Genomic DNA, 19,507 nt, shown 5'->3' with positions numbered 1-19,507 from the left:
GATGGCAAAAGCTGCATGTTCTGGTTTGAATGAAAACCAATGCAATCAGAAAAAGACCACTTTCAAAAAAGGTGATGCTTTATTTAAAATTCAGCATTTCTTTATCTAAATTCATCTTTGCAATCGAGGCTGTGAAAGGTACAATTTAAGTAAAAATATACATTATTTTCGTCACAAAGAAATTTGTGTTGTTTAAAATTCCAGCACCTCATATGAAACATAATGCATCAGGGTTTTTTTCAACTGGATCGTAAACAGTTTACCATTTATCGTTTTAATGCACATGAAAGAATGAAAACAAGCTGCAAAGAAAAATCCCAGAAACTTTTCCAGCAAAGGTTCAATTTAATATATTTAAAATTCTGTGAGGGTGCAATAATAAGATCCTGTCTGTGTTCTTATATGACAGTGTGAATGTTATTTCAGACTTTGCCGTGTAATTTCAAATACAGCCTTTGAGATGCTAATTACACCTGTTTTGCAAAATGGGATGACAAATCTTCTAAAGCTCCGTGTATCTCCAAGCTGCCGTCCACCCACACAGAACTTTGAAATTCCAAACCCACCATGAGGATTCAATCTTTTCTGATGTTGTGCCGAAGCTACTGCTTTGTGGTTTTCTACTAATGCTTCTTGATACGGTCCTGTATGCGCTGCAGAACATCTTTGTCCCACATCTTGGGGTCCCAGGCGTGGAACCAGCCGGTGAAGGAGAATGGCTCCTCCCCCTGCTTAATGGTGGTGATGGGGGTACCACGACGACCAGAGGGGTCAGAATTCACATAGTCTTGGGCTGAAAAGGAAAACAAGGATACATTTGTGAACTAGGACTCTTCTGTAATTTCTCCCCATCTCTAATAGCTGTGCTTTTCTTACCGATCTTGAGAGATCCACTTTTCTCAGTCTCATTGGCCTCCGCACCGACCCAAACGAAGATCTGGTGGGAAAGAAATAATCAAACAGCATTTTAGGAATAAATCAGCAATAAATGAAAACTGAAACTGATCCATTTCATCAAAAGTGAAGACACCATACCTGATCCCAGGTGTCCAAAACCATGACATCATCGATTGCCAGATCCATCTGTGTGAAATCACCTGGCACCTCCTCTGCCTAAAAATTGAGCAGTACACATTTACAAAGTGGCTGTATTAAAAAAAAAAGCCAAAAAATGAATTCTTAATAAATCAAAATAGATAAAAAATGAAATACTTACTATCAGCCTGCCAGTCTTGTTAGAGCAGCCAAACAGTCGAGGAGGCTTAACTGTTTTCTGCAGGGTCCTGGAGGTCTGGTAGTCCTTCTTCCCACCAAGCGCAGCCCAGAAATCAGCTGACGATGAGGAGAAAATGACAGTTTTCCAAAGGAACTATTGTATTGTTATCATGCAGAGATTAAAAGCTCTACTTTGAGCACTCACCCGGCTCCTTGGTCTCCTCCACCTCAGTGGCAGTTCCTCCAAGCAGGCGGGCAACATGCTTAGCTGCTGCCATCTCCCCTGGATTTGCTCCCTTCCCCATCCACAGGATCAGGGACTTGGGTGACTTCAGCACGAAAATATCATTAGTGTTCAGAGAGGAGGCAGTGGGCTCCACCTGGGTCAATGAGAAACAAAGGGAGGGTGAAATGTTGTGAATTGTTAATTATTAAGTGTTGTTAAGTTTATGCTCATTCAGTGTGGTAAGCAACGCTGACCTCAACAGCCCGTGTGGCTTTGGTGGAGCTCTGGCGGATATGGAAGAGCCGTGTAGTGCCAGGCTTGCTCTCACCGCCATGGCGGCATGTCCCACCCAGGTGGATGACCAAAGGTTTGTCCTTGAACAGGCTCACAAGATGAGCGGGTTCTTGGCCCTGAGTGACACGAACCTGCAGAGACATGGCAGTAGCTCAACCTACATGTCTGATGAAGACGGGGGTGATAGCAGTTATGCTAGAATGGCAGGCGTAAGCCACTGAAGGAATAATTTAACAGTTTGGGAAATGCTTATTCCCTTCCTCGCTGAAAGTGAGATAAGAAGATTGATGGTTCTGTCCAGAGGTAAAAAAAAATAAAAAATCCAGCAGCAACATTAACAACTCTAAATTATCACCTGTCTAGCTGATTCCTCATTTCCTGTTTTTATGCTAAGCTAACCAGCCGCTGGCAGTAGCTTCATTTTTAACAGTCAATTATAAGGGTCATCAACTCTTGCCAAGTATTTCTCAAAATGTTGAACTATTCTGTAAGAAAGAAATACCCAAGTATTTTTTTTTTTTTTCACTGTACGAAATATCTTACCTGTGTAGCTACTCCACCCATGGAGTCGTCCAGCTTGACGGTGAGAAAGGCCGAAGCCGTCAGCTCATCCTGAGTGCACTTCTGCCCCTGCCTAAAGACAGCAAAGCCACATCCGTTATGCATTCCAGCTTCACACTAAATTAATTGTGATATTCACAAGAAAGTATGTGAAAGGCAACTTTCTTTCCATCAAGTAGTTATTATTGGTTCAGAGTAAAATGTCTCACTAACTATGGCTTGCCATGAAATTTGGTAAGACAGTTGCGTTCCCCTCAGGTTGTATTGCAGTACCATTTGGGATCCTGTCTTTTTTTTTATCTCACATCATCATCTGGTCAAAATTTCAATCTCTCCAGCATTTTTGGACTATGACTAACTACCTGCAGAAAAAAAAGCATTCCCATTGGCCTCAGCAGTCCTTTATGTTAAGTGTTAATACGCAAATATTGGCATACTAACCTGCTATACCAAGACTACGACCATGGTAAACACTATGCATTCTGAACATCAACATGTTAAGAAATTAGCATGCTGGTGTGTTAGCATTTAGCTCAACTGTGCCTAAGTATAGCCTCAAGGAGCCACTAGCATGTCTGCAGACTAGTCTTCATGGGGTCCAGAAACCAATATTTCTCAGATGTTATTAGGGTTCAAGACATCCGGCCATCCAGATATCTTGTTTGACTACAGCTAAACTATTTACTTCCTCTATTAGTATTCCTGTGTTATTACTTAATATTGTGAACCTGTCTTGTAGAGGGCGTCTCTGTCCTAATCTAGTTTTGAGACCTTTATCATTTTAGTTTAAATTGTGCTCACATGGTGCACATTCCTGATTAAAGGGGGGGTCAGCCGGGGGCCAACAACAAATCTTTGGTCCAGGCCGCCCTAATGGGTAAATCCAACCATGCTGAAAAGGGTGCACCCACCAGGTGTAGATGATATGCTTCCCTCTGCCTCCTGTGTTGTAGGAGTACAGCACCAGGTAACAGTCGCCTCCAAAGAACTGTCCATAAGTGGATGGGTCCACAGGTACTTTGTCACCTCCTTCCACACGCCAAATCTACAAACACCCACAGCTGTCACACCTACATTGACATTTTGAAGGGGTGAATATAAAGCATGAGTGCAACTGGGCTAGTGAACATACCTGGACTTTCCCAGAGCCATCGTCCACCATGCCATGCTGGGCAGCCATGATCTTGTTGCTGTGGAGTGTGGAGGAATCGAAGGGAATCTGCTCCACCTGGGCGATGCTACCGATGGTGTAGGCCTTGCTTGGGCCTGTAGTCTCATCCTTGTCCAGCCAGTTGAAGAAGAACTGCTTAAACAGGGTGGTCTCACCCCCTGCTGGCATGACCTGGATCTGTATATGTCGGAAATAAACAGAAGTGTGCGTGCATATTCATAAACAGCAAGACCAGGACGGATGAAGCTCTGTTAGTAGACTTTGACTACTTGGCCACATTACCTGAGTATTTTTGGGGTAGTTCTTGTCTTTAATGAACTTGTTTGCAGCAGTCAAAGCTGCTCTGCGCTCGTCAGCATTTGCATCCTTTCCTGCAATTTGGGGTGTGGTACAGTGGTTAGAGACTCTCTAAACAAAAATCTATGAATGACTCATTTGTTCTCAGTTGGAGAAGAACCACAGAGTGCAGACTAAGAGCTTGTTGCTATGATAAAACTGAACAATGATAAATACACCAAATAGAGTGTATCCAATGAACAAAAAGGTTGCAGAATTGAACAGATGTGCATGTCTCATACCTTTCCAGACAAATATCTTATTGTCTCCTCCGTTGTCCAAGATGTAGCAGTCGCTGCTGGAGAGCATGTCTTGTTTGAACGGGGTTTTATCAGCCACCATAGTTGTCTTCATGGAGCCAGCGGCATCAGAAATCTAGAAAGAAGAGGGATAAACAAAGCATCATCTAAAGTAAACTTTACTCACAGGAGGTCATTTAAAGGCTGATTATATTTGTGTTATTTACCAAATGGAGAGATGCCTGGCCCTTGTTCTTCTTATCAACAGATACATCATCTGAGCTTCCTGGTGGGAGGTTGGGCATTGCTCCAAGCACCTATAAATAAACAAACCCAACATTAGCCACATCCTTCCCAGCAGGCAAATGAGCCACCAGATAAATTCTTTGACACAGACACTGTCACAAATATTTCCAGAGGTTTCCTAAACAAAACTGTTTTTAAAAGTAAAAAAAAAAAAAAAAGCTCACTTTAATAACATCTTCCGGCTCAGAGCCTTCTTCAATCATGTGTACTTCAGCACGGCCTTTTCGCTCATTGTCGCGGATATCTATGGCCAGCTCAGTGGTTTTCAGGCGCTCAAAGCGATTGCTTTCACTGCCAGACCAGTGGTAGATGTCCTAGGATTTCACAGTGAGCAGCAGAGGAAAACAAGATTAGTTACAGTGAACCGCTGTCTAACATATTTTGGGTATCCAGTCCTAATTCTGGATCACCTTTCCCAAGTCGATGATGAAGCAGTCTCCTTTGTTGAAGCTGGTCCAGGACAAGTCCACCTCTGTGGCTCTGATCATCCGGCGACCTTTAACGTGCAGCAGGCGCTTGACATTTACGTCGTTGGTCACCACATGCTGGAAGCCTGAAGCTATTCCCCCTTTCTGAGACAGCGGCAAAGTCAAGTTGAACAAAGCATTAGAACTATTTGAATAAAAGCTGTATGTTATGTAGATTTCAAAGGATAGCTGTAAAGATTAATATTATTAGACTTTCTTGCCAAGATGAAGGATTAGATTAGATGAAAAGACTGATACCACTCATGTTTGGAGCTACAGCGAGGAGACGGTTGGCTTAGCTTAAACTGGAAACAAGGGGGAACTGCTTACACCGGCTGATATGGCACTTGGTCCGTCGTTTGTTTACTATGCACAAAAACCGAAGGAGTAAACTGTTTTACAGTTTGTTACATGGTGGATCTGTTTCTTGGCAGGCCAATGGAGTCTTGTCATCACCAGATTGTTGACAGGAAACCATCTGCAATTCAAGGAAGTCAGTTGGGCAAGAACCCACAACTTGTCAGTTTTACTGGTTTTTGTATAGATTTCACAACTGAAATGAAATTTAGAGGCACTGGTAGTAGCACTTTTTTTTTTAAACTTTTGGACAAAGTCAGTTTAGCTGTTTTCTCTGTTTCCAGTCTTTAGGGCTAATCTAAGATAACTGTGTCCTGGCTGTAGCTCCATAATCTTTCTCATAAGAAAACAAATGAGTAAATCTGAGGTGTTTATATCTGACTGGATAATTTGCACCAGCTGTGATACAAAAATACAACACAGGCTTGTCTATTTTCCAGTTGGCCACTTCAGATCATGACATCTGCAGCTGTTTGGTGTTTTGGCATTGGCGAGCATGTTCCTGCTCAGCTTGTTTTCTGGATCAAACTCTCCATGGAAACCTTCAGCGGAAAACCTGAGGGAGCAACCAACCAAAGCTCCAAACAATTCCCAAAATAGCACCGTAAGGAGTTCCACTTCCCTTATAAACATACAATACTTAAACAACCACTTTAGCTTAGGTCATAACAACGTTTTCAATTGGTAGCTCAAGACTTGTTTTTGTTGTTTGGTAGGCTACAAAGAAATGACTGAATCTCTTTTGTTTCCTAAAAGGAAATGTGAAAATATCTTTTAAAGGATTTACATGTATCATGTTTCACCTTGTATTTGATGCCGGACCTGAAGTAGCCCTGAAAGGTGACTGACTCTTGGTTTTGATACTCAGAGAACTGTCTTGGGGCTCCTCGCAGGAAATCGTCCAGCTGGGTCATAAAGATGGCAGCAGCGCCCCTCTCATCCTGGGAAGCTTCGTTGCCTATGGTATAACAGATAACGTGGGGGGGAAAAAACACCAAAACAAAACAATGAATGATGATGAGATAAGAGAGTATGGACAGACAAATGTGAGGAATAAGCCAGAGAGAATCTAAATCCCATACCAATCCACGAGTGGATGTTGTAAGAAGGAGCAGGGGTGGTGTAAAGCACTATGTAAGAGTCTCCGGTGAAGAAGTTTCCATGGAGTTGAGAGGGGACAGGTTTTAAATCCAATTTCTCCACCCGCCACACCTGCAGGCCGGGCTTCTTCCCTGCAGCCTCGAACTCTTTGTGGTACGCCATAAGTGCTAAAGGCCTGAGAGGAGACACATCTGTCTTCATTAACAAGTAACTCATCAGATCACAGCAAGGACAACAACTTAATATAAAAAATATATATAAATAAATAAATAAATAATATATATATATATAAATAACCATAATTAATCACAGAGAGTTAGTTTGTGACAGGTTCATACAGGGCTGAAAACAACGATTGATTAAGCAATTTCTTGATCTACAGAAAATTCACTCAACTTAAGTTTTCAAGCATAAATGACAAACATCCTCTAGTTCCAGCGTTTCTTTTTCTTACTGACATTTTATAGACTCAACTCAATGATGAAAATAACCAATTGTTGCTCCGGTTTCATATAAATTTTTATTCTGCCACTGAGACTCCTGAAGTCGGGAAACCGTTCTCATCAAGTTGGATTAGACTGAAGAAAAACTCCCAGAATAAAGAACAACAAGCAGTACAAACATATTGATCCCCACTTTTTACATTTTTTTTAACATCACAGATAGTCCAGATGTTGAGAATCTCAGGAAAATTAACGATGCACATCAAAAGCACTCAACTGCTCCCTCAAGCAGTTTTATCTTTTTATCAGTAATTAATTCAGTAATTAATCTTTCTCCTGTATTTACACTGCATATGTTGCTTAACCTGTAGTACAGGTGGCATGTTATTAACAGACATGTGGTGATATAAAGTGGTGCTAACCACCTGATGTGTCAGGGAGTGCCCTCTCCACTCACTGTCAAACTGCAAAGGAGAGTGTTATGGTATGGTAATTGTATTTTGGGGCATGAAGAGCCACTCCCAACAGACAAAGATAATGCATCTGTTTCAATATGTTATTACTGCCCTGCCATGTTCTGATCTAACACTGATAAAAATTTAAAAAATAGATATGACTTGATATCATGTTCCACAGGAAACAGTCGTTTCCCCCTGTAGTTAAGTGACAGAGTTTCTGGTTATTATCCAATGCCAGGCGAACATAAACAACTTTATTCACGCATTCTTTCATTGTCCTAAATTTGACGTACAATATATCCAAAACTTCTACAAATGTACTGTAAAAAAAAAAAAAAAAAAAAAAAAAAAGTTCCTGTCAGTGTAAGTATGCAGTGAATAATTTACTTTCTCAGACGCCAAAATAACCAGTTGCTCCAGAGAGTTTTTCTATCGCGTTAATCATTTTTGCAGAAACATGCAATAGGCCCGTGCAAATGATTAACAATTTTCCATTACCTGGTGCGGACAGAAGACAGATGTTGGATGTGTAGAAGGTGAAACTGCTGCTCTCTCAGGTTTTCCGCCCAGGATGTGTGCGCTCAGCTCTGCTATATAAGCTGCAGAAAACATCCGCGTTCCGGCCAAGAGGCGTGTTCCTCCCGAACCAGCCCACTCTGCTCAAAGTCTACATAACCAACACCCTGCATGCAGCCACGAATTAAGATATGTACATAACGACACAATACTTAGTTAAGAGTGAAACCTTAGAGTTGGCATATGCTTCTCCACGGAGGGAAATCCAGTGAATGAAATGATAGAAAAACTCAAAACAACAGAAAACTGGGCAAGACTAGTTATTTACGAAGTGCTCTGCTATTTTGGTATTTGTATTCTCCTGCTCTACTTCAGTATATTTCCTTAATCTGCTACTTCACCACACTTTCTGCGCTACTAGAGTTAGCCCCACCTCCACCGGCCTCAACATGAATGCTTAGAAGTTGATGCATCATTGACTGGCAACTGATCCAATAAGATACTAAAATAACACTCACATGTGTCATTTTTCTTAGTTTTAGTTTTGTACTTTCAGAACATTTGAATGATTTTTGCTTGAGTAGATCTGATCTGAATGCTTCTTCCACCAAAGCAAAAATCCATCATGATGCATTCATGAACAGTCAGTGCATGCAGCTTTTATAAATGAAAGATGGTTCATATGATGTAATTCTGACATCACCTGGGGGTATTTATGATCTGCAGAGGGGGAAAAAAATGAAAACCATATCAGCACTGTTATCTTTTTCATCATACAATTCGTAGTAGCCTACTGTAGGTAAATTAAAAAAAAAAAAACTAATTTTAGACAGGATTGTAAGTGTAGGAAACAGACAAATCAGAGCTTTAACATTGATGCCTGACTTACACAAGATATATGAGAATGTAAATGTTAGTTTTATGTCAGAAATTAAATGTAATGAAGCAACATGTGTCCGTTCTATAATCATTACATTAGTGAACTGGTTCTAATATGAACTGTTGACTCCTCTGCTTCCTCAGTCCCAGAGTGGATCTGTAGTGTCAAGACCAGCAGCCATCTCCTGGGAGTCATTAATCCTGTGTGAACTGTGCAAAACACTCGACTTATGTGGTTGCACAGTTGATTTGGTAATTGCGTTGTTGTTTTTTAGCATGTGTTTGGAGCGGCCGGAGTCTGTGACCACTCTGACTCCCATGTGTCAACGTGACAGAAAGGGAAAGCATAAATCTCCCCTCTGAGCCGCCACTTCAGGTTAGGGCTGGGTCCATCACTCCTACTGTTAGAGCTGCATCAGCACATTCTGCCTTGTTGTGTAGTGTACACACAACACACACATTCCCTGTCTGGAACATACCACTGTGCCTCCACAAGACTAAACACATACACAAGCGCATGCACGCGCACACACACACACACACACACACACACACACACACACACACACACACACACACGCACTCACACACACAACACACACACACACACGCACTCACACACACACACACACACACGCAATCCTAGCATGGTGGTTGAACACAAAGGCTGCCAACTACAGGCAACTTGTTCTAACTTGAAAATTAGTATTGCATAACTGTGAAGGATACTAGCGGCCATCATAGCCTACAGGGCCATAAAATTTCACATGAAGACACAAGCAGCCCTCTGCAGTGTTTTTTCAGAAGTCTGATACCGAGGCTTCTCCCTGGTTGGACAAGGGATACGTGAAAATTGTCTGCAGATGTGTCCCAGTTTTAATTTCCTGCCGCAGCACTTGCTCATGAAGAAGATCTTTTGCAGCTGTTAAAGGGAATTTACTTGCCACCAGTCTTGATCGTTGCTAATTCATCTGTTTTATCACGCGTTAGATAGGTTTGACTCTTCTAATCTAGATTAAAATAAATTCAGCTTTTTGAAAATACACTTAATTGTTTCTTAGGTGTTATCTTAACACAGGCTGGAAACAGTGGGAAACAGCTAACCTGGCCTCCAAGCATCTCTAAAGCTCACAAATCTACATGTCTGTCCATTAAATACAATTAACGGGCGTTATCGTAGCTCGGCAAAAAGACTGGACTGTTACTTTTGGACAGGCTAGCTTTCCCCCACTTCCAGGCTGCATGCTAAGCTAACTGTGTCCTGACTGTAGCTTTATACAGATATAATCTAGCTCAGAGACAGAAAGCAGATAAGTGTTTTCCCCAAAAATGAACTATTATTTTAAAGCAATATATTTTCTCTAACACATTCATTTGCTGATGAGAAAAAAAGCATAGCAACAGAACTGCTACCGCAAGTAGCAAGTAAAGTTCAGACTTATTTGAAAGAGAAATAAGAGTCTGCTTTTTATTATACATTTAGATGAATATTGTTAAGTAATATTCTTGGCCTATCTGCAATACCCCATAGAGCCCCTTACAACACCCTGTCCTTCATTTAACAAAGTTTACTTTTAATGTATATGGGATTTATTAAGGATACAAGGGAAGGGAACAATAACTTGACTGGAATACTGTATAATGCTGCAGAGGCCGAGGTCGGCTTTCAGGCAGGGTTCACCTGAAGAGTGCAGATGAAGCACAGGTCAGGAGTGGAGCTCTCGTAGGTGTAGATGCATGTGCTGGACCTGCTAGGTACATTGTATATGTTGAGTGGATGTGTTGATCTATGTTACAGTGCCTGAACAAAAACAGAGCGAATTCAGCAATTTATATCAAAAGCCAAAGAAATTAATAGAAATAAATAATAGAAATAAACGAAAGACAGTAGAGAGAGGAAACTGGGGGCAACAGTATGTCACCCAATCTTTCACAAACAAATGTGGGTGCAATCTGTGAGTGGTGTCAATTTCTCTGTTAGCTTAGTCCATAGTGGCTACATACATCTGTATACATCTGTATCTTCACAAAAAACTCTGCAAACTCTACATTTTATCCTGTTTTAGCTGATACTTAATCAATGCAGGCAAAATCGGTTGTCTGTGCCCCACGAGGAACGCAGCTTTGGGCTCAGCAGCCTCGTCTACCCATCGCTAATGAACCAGCCCTACTCCCAACTGAGGAATGAGGTGAGCAGCATTGTGATTCCTGCCTTCACCCCCCCACAATGTGGAGGTTTGTGGTGATAACAGCATCAGAAAATAACAATTAAAATTTCGACACCATCGTTTGTCTCCAAAACCAGCGTCGCTGTTACTCTGGATGGACCTGACCGTGAACCGTTTCCAGGAGAACGACTTTCTACATGTGAAATGCTTGTGCTCTGTGGATTAATCAGAGCAGCAGGGACACTGTTTCTGCAGATGCTGATTTTTATAAATATATTTTTTCAGTGTTGTGAGCACCAGATATGAGATTCCATTAACCTCCACTGTATTGAGGAAGCAGCAGACGTCTCAGAGAAGGGACAAAAAATTAAGTGAGTTCTTTCTCAAATAACTCGATTCTCACTAATGAACTTTTCTTTTTTTTAAATCCAGTGATTACAAGGTTGAGATCGCCACATTCATTGTTTTGATGCCTATTTCAGGGCTTTGTGGTTTTAGTGAATGTAAATATTGTAAAACTGTCACAACAAGGACACATCTGTCATAGCTGCGGAAGCATATACAGTATAAACTTAGCACCAACTCACACAATCCGTTCACTCAATCCTCTGAAGTTGTGTCACCAGTGCTGGCGCAATCTTACATGGGTTGTTAACTATGCAACACAAGTACAGAATAATTTGTGTGATGGAGGATGTTATATAATGCTTGTGGCGAATGTGTAGGTGGTGCCTCAAAACTCAAAGGCAACCCTTTAAAAGTCGTCAACGGCCACATTTAACTTGAACAAAGAGTATTATTGGCAGGCAGGCTAACCTGTTTTCTCTCCCTCCTCCTTGCAGTGGAAAAGCGTTGCTGGTGAAGTTAGATGGCATTATTTATAAGTAAATATTTACCTACACAAAGGTGAATGAGGGAAGGGGGAGAACACTGCATACAAAGCAAGAAATAAGAGTGATAAAAAAAAAAAAACCCTGTGCGGTTAAGTTATTTCAACATAAACACAAAAATGACAGAGGTGAAACCGTCAATATCTAGATGTGGCAAGAATTAAAGGAATGCTTCTAAATTTTGGGAAATACTCAGCCTAACTTAGCCAGTTAGCTTAGCTTAAAACAAAGACTGCAAAAGGATAGACACAACTAGCCTGGCTCTGTCCAATCTGCCATATGAGCACCTCAAAAGCTAACTAATTAACACATTACATTTTGATTGATTAATCCACGCAAAAACTAAAAAACTAAGGTACCAACCAACCAACCAGGTTACCAGGTAAACTTTGTTAGCTAGCCTATAGTTTGGACAGAGCCAGACTCGCTGTTTTCCCCTTTTCCAGTCTGAATGCTAAGCTAAGCTAACATCTCCTGGATGCAGCTTGACAAGAGTGGTATTGATTTTTTCACCTAAATCTCCATAGGAAAACAAACAAAAAAAGAACATTTCCCAAAACTTTAAGTGTTCCCAGAGCTATCTACTGCATGTAGAAACATGAAGGGTGAGAGCAATAACGACGATGCCGACGAGGAACCCTCTAAAGTCTTGCCAAATTATGTGCTTATATGACTGAGCACATCTGACAGCCAAATGCAGCCTGTTCAGGAGGGTGCGACTCCTTCACAGAGCTATGACGCAAACTGAATGTACAGTATTCAGTAAATGCAACAGTAGGGAAACCTTCTGGTCCCTTTGACTCCATTTTTGGTTCCTTGAAAATCAAGAATTACTGTGATACAAATATATTTCCTGGTTTTCTGAATTGTGTGAAGCTCTTCATACAGTTTTCTCCATGTCTGTGACTCTGGAAATGAAAAAGTGAGTTTTCTCACTATAGTCATGTCATCTGTTCTCAGTCAGGCATCTTGCAGAGAAAGGTTGTTCTGGTGCTAGTTAGTCTAGTATTTGAAGGGGAACAAATTGCATGATTGGACATGTAAAAGTTTGAGGATGCAAGTCTGGCCACGGACCTTTTGTGGCCTGTTATCTTACGGTCAAAAGCTCAACTAAATAGTTCCAAATAATACAAACCTAATCAAACAAGTCTCGACACTTGGTCTTAAAGGAGCACAGTAAGAACATGTTGCTTGTTGTTTCTCCAGACTCACAGAGAAGTCTCCAGTGCCCCCTGCAGGGTCATCTGTTGTGACCCTCTACATCTGATCTGTTTAAAAGCCACCTCTGTACTTTGATTATTACAATTAAAAATCAAACAAAATGATTAAATTCTCCTTTGGAAAGGATAGGAACAAGGGCGATGTCCTTAATTCACGATGTGATGATGGATGTTTGAGTGTTTCCTGTGGTTCCTCGTTATCTTGCTTCTTCCCCTAATGATCACAAATCAGCTTCGGTTCACTTTTTGAATCTCAGTTAAATATACAGACATGAGCATCTCACACGTGGCAACAAGGCCACACACATTAATGTTTATAATGATAAATATTATAATAGATAAAGCTGCCAGCAGCAATTATCAGGGTCCAAGCAGCTCGCAAGCATTTTAATTTTTTGCTGATCAGGACTGAAGCAGGACTTAGGCCATCTGGGGTTTTGACCCCCTGACCTTGGTATCCCCAGAGAAGGTGACTTACTGATTGCACCTCTGGTAACCATGTGCTCCACCTGCCTTCACACACGTTGAGGCAATGACATCACATGTGCAAAATGGGAGCATTTTTGCTTGTTACACTTTAAAACACTTAAATAGCCAATTTTTTTTATTTTTTATTTAAGAGCGTTTTAATAACATTGATCTTAACTACACAGGTTTAAAAGTTTATCATTTCAAAACAGATTGACAAACGGAAATTCTTTTAATAACTTTTCATCAGCATTGTCTATAGATGATTTAGACCAAATCTCATGAGAATCAGATGAACTGGGTCTTGTTCGCTTTGGGTTTTCGTTTGATTTTTTAGAGCAGAAGACCATATGAGCAAAGATGCAGAAGATTTGGGAGATCAAAATGACAAAAGAATTTTAACAGTAGCCCAAGCCGTTTGAGAAAATTTCAAAAACGTATATTTCATTATTGTAGCGCCACCTATCGGGCAATTAGTTTCATTTTTGGTACCTGAGTAGTGGTTGGAATTTGCAATCAATGTGCCAATGTTTCGTGAGTCTTTCTCCAGTAGTTTCTGTTGCACAAACACTTTTAGCTGAGAAAAATAATAACTAGAATATAAAAATAATGGGGTCCCATTAAGAACACTTCTCAGTACATCCCAGAACACTTAAACATTACCACAATTACAATTACAGTCTCCACACTGACCATTAAACTAAACCAACACTTCTCAAACAGATTCAGTAAATACTGTATACTAATCCTCATGTAGGAGGATTTACTGCAGGCCTTTTCCATTACACTGCATTAGTTTCAACGCTGTTGCCGGCACATAATAATAATCATATATAATCATCACTTTCATGTATTGATTAAAATCAGAGACAGGACACATAAGAGAACATGCAGCTGTATATAATAGATACCAGTACCTTCGGCCTGTGATGGTGTCATAATTACAGTTTTGGTCTTGGTCAGGGTCAGTGAATGAAATCCCCTCACAGCCTCACAGCATGTGACACTGTGAGAAAACAAACTGTGCTAAATTAGATGTGATCACATCTCAGCCACAGGGAAGGCACATATACAGCTTTCAGATGACTCACCACAGGAAACAGACAACAGACTATTGATCCCAGAGGGAGTCGAAACACTGGAGGGATCTGCGCAGCACTGAACACACTTTTCTGTCATCCAGGAAAAAAAAAACTGTGTTACAAGACAAGAAAATGTAACTGTGTTTCTCTTCAGATCTGCCTGTAATTTATCATTTAATGTTCACATCTCAGGATGGTTTTATTTGTTTTGCTCTTGACAATAAATGATCAAACAGTTTTTAAAAGACAAATTAGTGCAACTATTTGTTTTTTTTTCCTTTATGCCAGATACAAAAGATAAATACAAGGATATTAAAGCATAATGATCTCTGTGCTGTTATCACACATATTTTCTGTTTATATGATGTGGACGTATAGATACAAATAAAGCTAGAATTTATAAACTCGTCATGCATAAGAATCAGTTTGTTATATCTGTTTTGATACTATCGCATGAACTTGTTGGTAGGCAAACTTACGTACTACTTACATTATAAAATACAACTTGCATGTTATGTATTGGCAGGGTTAAATTCATTAAAATTGGATTCATGAAGCAATAACACTGAGGGGATCCCTGGGGCTGCAGATGGAAAAGATATTTCCTTTTTATAATAGATGGACATACAGAAACCAAGAGGAAACATTTTGATGGAGATGATGTATTTTTATTTATTTATTTATTTTTGGAGTTTGAATGCTAGTCATTATTGCCTCTGATAAAAATAAAAAAATCTCCCCAGTTCTTCAGACAACAATCTTCAAATTGTTTCCAGAAGACACAACAACTTTGTCAGTGCTCAAAAAAAAAAACCCTGACAAATTCAAAGCATGTCAACATGAAGCCCTCAGAATATGAGAGTAGTAAGACAATGACACATAAATGGGGAAGGAAAGGAAGGAAAAAGAAGATGATATTTTTTTTAATCATTTGTTAGAAGCAGCTTCTGAAATACCATGGGTAGTCTTTTTAAATGTAGTCTTTAGTGATGCCGAATGATGGCCTCACTGCAGAGACGGAGAAGAACAAGGTGAGGACCAACACAGCAGCTCAAGTCTCTTTCTTCTACCATTTAACCAGTGTATGGGTGCGGTCTTGTTAGATGTAATCTCTGCACAGCTTCTCTGGCAGGATGCAGGACGTCGGATCGGACATTCGGTTGGTGTGTTTAAAGGTGGTTCACCTGAGCCCCGCTGCCAGCTTCTCCATCGCCGCTTTGCGCTCTTCTGCTTTCTGCTGTGAGCGACGCAAGACGTTCCTCAGCTCCTGTAGATGGTCCAGTGTGCCCACCAACTCACCTTTCACTGTTTTCATCTGGCTCTCCAGCATCTGTGTGTGATGGAGGGAGTTTCTCCTGTACCGTCTGCTGGAGCGCACTTTTTCCTCCAGATCCTCCACTGCAATAGGTGACCAGAAAACACAGTGACAAACAGATACAAGTTTTATACAAGTTAACATATAGGAACTGTTTAAAGTATGAAGGTAGATAAATTTGTTTGTGATACAGACCCATGTTCTCCTGGTAGCCCATGCTATCTGAACCAGGCTCTGGCTTCTTTTCCATCAGGTTCTTGGTCTGCTGCAGCATCTTCTCCATCTTGACAAGTTGAGCGGCTTTAGTGTCGCTGTCTCGACGCATTTTCAGTAACTCCTGCTCCCTCTGGGTCAGCTCACTGTGATACTTACTCATATCTGGTGTTAAAGATCTGAACAGCCCAACCTGCAACACCTGGACACTGAATGGCTTACGACACAACAGCCGGTGGACATAAGACGCAAGATGAAGCTTCTTAAAAAACGATTTCAACATCCACTAATGTCCCACTTCTGGATTGTCTGAAGAGCGTGGACTTCTCGTTCCTCTGCTGCAGCACATGAAACGCTGGTTTGCTTGCAAATGAAGTGTACTGCTGGAGATATCTAGCTTTTTATAGGCCATAACCCCAGCACGTGTCTGGGAGTCATCTGAAAACAGCCAACTCTCAGTACACACCGTTACAATAGGCGAGTCATAAGACCGGCTTCACAAAGCCTTCGAGCAAAATTGATAATGTTTACACTTAGTCGGTGGTGAAAAAGCTCTGAGGAAGAACAGAAGTCGGCCAGCTTGTCCCTCTGTATGATTTAAAACAAATGAAATAACTGTCTTTATTCACACCTGAGGGAGAGTTTTAAAACTGTTGGGGAACATGAGCTGACTATTAAACCAATGCAGTGACAACAGTGTGTTATTCATGATATTACACTGGCAGGAGCATGACACATCTAAAGCATCTAGAATAAAAAAAAATATTTTAAAACACCAGCAATGGCAGCAACAAAACAGTTTCCTTCCAACTCACACTGTGTAATCTTATTACAGAGCATATCATCTGTGGAAGCAGTCAGTCAGTGAGCATGTCAGTGAACTACTTAGAGAGAAAATGAGGCTCTATTCTGCTCCATGTGAATGATCCTGACAGCAGTCATGCTTGTTCCCACATGCCAGGCACACTCATTCTTACTGAGACGAAATCTATTCAGATAATATAATCTATAGGCTAGGATATAGGCTATGTATATACGTACATGTGGTATTGATTTTATATTGTGTTGTTTATTTGTTCTGTTGTTGTCTTCATTGTTTATTTTTCTCAAGTGCAGACGTGACTCCTGACTCCACTAACGCTGATAAGAGATTCGACCTGACTTTGACTTGATATGAGACAGACGACTTGAAAGGATTTGACTTTTTGTTGCTAAATACTCACATTTTTCTATTTAAGTTGCATTTTATTTTTGACTGATGATTGGGTGATTTCTAGTGCGATGCCTGCAGACCGGTTCTCACGGGTTAGGTTCCACAAACGCTAAAACCTGGATTGCAGGAGGAAAGAGAACACAGCACAATGCAAGTATCACACAGAGATGTATTGTAATAGCTATAATTAGAATGGTACTCAGTAAAGCACATACCTCCACCGAGGCCAAACAATCCTAAATATTAAAGAGCGTGATAAAACATCATTTAATGGGTTCTTTCCTGACACATGCACCATCACTCCGTCAAGTTTGGTGCAAATCAGATCCGAACTTTTTGCTGACAGATAAACAGACACAGGTGAAAACATAACCTCCTTGGTGCAGGTAATAATAATAATAATAAGACTACTGATAATAATTGTAGCAGTGGGTGCCACAAAATGTCACACATCAGTAAGATTTATAGGGTGTAAGCAGTTCAACAGGTTTCATTCATGTTGAAAGTAAAAATTAAACTTTTAATGACCACTGTCATCATCACAATTTAGTATAACTCGACTTGTGTTTTGCTCGATCTGAGCAATGACGTGACTTGACTTGTTTGATTCTTGCCACAGTGATTTGAGAATTGCTTGTGACTTGCACGTGTGAGACTTACTCCCACCTCTGCTAAAGAGTACAGGGACACTAAATTATGTCTTGAGTTCACTTGAGGTGGGAGTGGATATACATAATAGAGTATCAGTGGAGATCCTGTACTGTATAACTTGTGTTAAGTTTTAGAAGATTTAGTTCCACCCCTGCCCAGCAAGTGGATGGAGCTCCTAAAGTCTTAATTCTCAAAATTAGATCTTGTTCAGACAACAGCACACCTTTATGTTTCGGGCTTGGCAGTTAGTCACATTTGCGAAGACGTGCCCGAGCATCCCTGGACGTTTTGTTCATTTACAGTCGGTCCTTCACACTAAGAGTTGGGCGTGGTGACAAATCTTCTCACCTGACCTCATAAGGTGCGTCATAACAGATGTAGCAATCACCAGTAATATCTGACATTGCTTGTTAATGGAGATCACAGTGCAAACTAATTTCTCCAAATCCAAAAAGGAGTTGTTTTTTTTTTACCTTGTCCCGGCTATACTAGGATCGGCACATTGGACACCAGTCACGAACACACAGGTGGACAAAACAGACTGTACTCTGACCTATAGACACTCACCCTTATCACAGCAGGGCGTTGTATGGCCGTGATCCAGAGCCTCCAGATAGATAAAGTCACATCAAAGTTCATTCTTATTGTTTAATTTTATCTCATCCCACTGACCAGCAAAACAGAGACAAACAATAGTGTGTGATTCAGGTAGCAAAACAGCAACAGTAAAGAACTGGAATCACCTCCTCACTGTTGTCTGCCTCCTCCACTCAGACTAGTTTCAGGTTACATCCCTGTTTATCCAGAGTCATATAAAATATTAACCGTTTTACCACATATTAACCATTAACCACACCGAAGTCTATCAGTTTGTCCTCAAGTCCAAGTGCACATTCGTACTATATTTGAAGAAATTCCATCTAAGGTGTTACGGAGATAATGCGTTCACAAGGCCAAAACCATGTTTTGTGAGGCCACCATACCCTTGACCTTTGACCCATGACCCCCAAAATTTAATCAATTAATCTGTGAGTCCAAGTAAATGTCTGTGCCAAATGTGAAAGGATTCCCTCGAGGAGTTCTCAAGATATTGGGATCACAAGGCCAAAATCATGTTTTATGAGGTCACCATGACCTTTGACCTTTGACCTTTAGCCACCAAAATCTAATCAGTTTATCCTTGAGTCCCAGTGAATGTTTATGCCAATATTTGTAGTGGAAGCAGGCTCATTCAAGTATTGCTTTTTATAAGTAACATAAATATCACTTGCCAGTTACACATTAATAACTTAATGTTAATGTTAACTTTACGACCTGTGAATCAGGTCATAGCAGGTGCCAGTTTTGAATTTGGCAGTAGGGTGACCATATTGTTTACAACTTGCGTGCATTACAGATTGTTCCCCTTTCATGTGCCGCCTTTCTTCTTTACTGGCAGGAATTTGTGACGCTGTATTCTCACAAGGGCCCGTTGCAAAGAGACATATTCCTGAGGCACAGTGAGAGTCTTTCTGGTGTTTTGATGACTGGCCGTGGGAGGACAGTAGCTGTAGCTAGTAGCTGTGTACTGCAGTTATGGTGCCAAGATTTAGTGCACAAAAAAAAAAAAGGCAGAGAGAGTTATTATGGCTTCTGTATGCTGCTCACTTGACTGTGTTGCACCATGATTGATGAAAACAGAGCCTTTTGTCATGTTCCTCTGTTGCTGGTGCTGCTTC

General features: G+C 40.7%; 2 protein-coding genes across 2 annotated transcripts; both read right to left on the bottom strand.

Annotated features, from left to right (window-relative positions):
* Nucleotides 1-60: 60 nt before the first annotated feature.
* scinla (scinderin like a) lies at nucleotides 61-7,796 on the bottom strand. The gene is made up of 17 exons (XM_056379267.1): nucleotides 7,673-7,796; nucleotides 6,255-6,448; nucleotides 5,976-6,130; nucleotides 4,759-4,920; nucleotides 4,513-4,662; nucleotides 4,270-4,359; nucleotides 4,046-4,178; nucleotides 3,750-3,838; nucleotides 3,429-3,644; nucleotides 3,208-3,341; nucleotides 2,279-2,369; nucleotides 1,696-1,866; nucleotides 1,421-1,595; nucleotides 1,217-1,332; nucleotides 1,036-1,113; nucleotides 877-937; nucleotides 61-793 (listed from the first exon to the last, which is right to left on the bottom strand). Exons 2-17 carry the CDS (start codon nucleotides 6,433-6,435, stop codon nucleotides 624-626), a joined length of 2,172 nt encoding a protein of 723 aa, XP_056235242.1. The 5' UTR covers nucleotides 6,436-6,448; nucleotides 7,673-7,796; the 3' UTR covers nucleotides 61-623.
* Nucleotides 7,797-15,058: 7,262 nt separating this feature from the next.
* On the bottom strand, nucleotides 15,059-16,465 carry si:ch73-389b16.1 (uncharacterized). The gene is made up of 2 exons (XM_056379327.1): nucleotides 15,908-16,465; nucleotides 15,059-15,795 (listed from the first exon to the last, which is right to left on the bottom strand). The coding sequence occupies exons 1-2, from the start codon at nucleotides 16,206-16,208 to the stop codon at nucleotides 15,578-15,580; spliced, it is 519 nt and encodes a 172-aa protein (XP_056235302.1). The 5' UTR covers nucleotides 16,209-16,465; the 3' UTR covers nucleotides 15,059-15,577.
* Between the last annotated feature and the right edge of the window lie 3,042 nt (nucleotides 16,466-19,507).

This window comes from Seriola aureovittata, chromosome 6, assembly GCF_021018895.1.
Source record: "Seriola aureovittata isolate HTS-2021-v1 ecotype China chromosome 6, ASM2101889v1, whole genome shotgun sequence".
Taxonomy (NCBI): domain Eukaryota; kingdom Metazoa; phylum Chordata; class Actinopteri; order Carangiformes; family Carangidae; genus Seriola; species Seriola aureovittata.
Note: the sequence above shows the minus strand (reverse complement) of the source record. Positions and strands in the feature narration are given on the sequence as shown.

Bases quoted from the DNA above. Each gene is read 5' to 3' on its own strand.
- scinla (XM_056379267.1), bottom strand. From the start codon at position 6,435: ATGGCGTACCACAAAGAGTTCGAGGCTGCAGGGAAGAAGCCCGGCCTG. The intron at 4,921-5,975 runs GTGAAACATGAT...CCGCTGTCTCAG, and splicing joins GGTCCGGCATCAAATACAAG to AAAGGGGGAATAGCTTCAGG. The intron at 3,839-4,045 runs GTATGAGACATG...CCCAAATTGCAG, and splicing joins TAAGATATTTGTCTGGAAAG to GAAAGGATGCAAATGCTGAC.
- si:ch73-389b16.1 (XM_056379327.1), bottom strand. From the start codon at position 16,208: ATGTTGAAATCGTTTTTTAAGAAGCTTCATCTTGCGTCTTATGTCCAC. The intron at 15,796-15,907 runs GTCTGTATCACA...CACCTATTGCAG, and splicing joins GGGCTACCAGGAGAACATGG to TGGAGGATCTGGAGGAAAAA.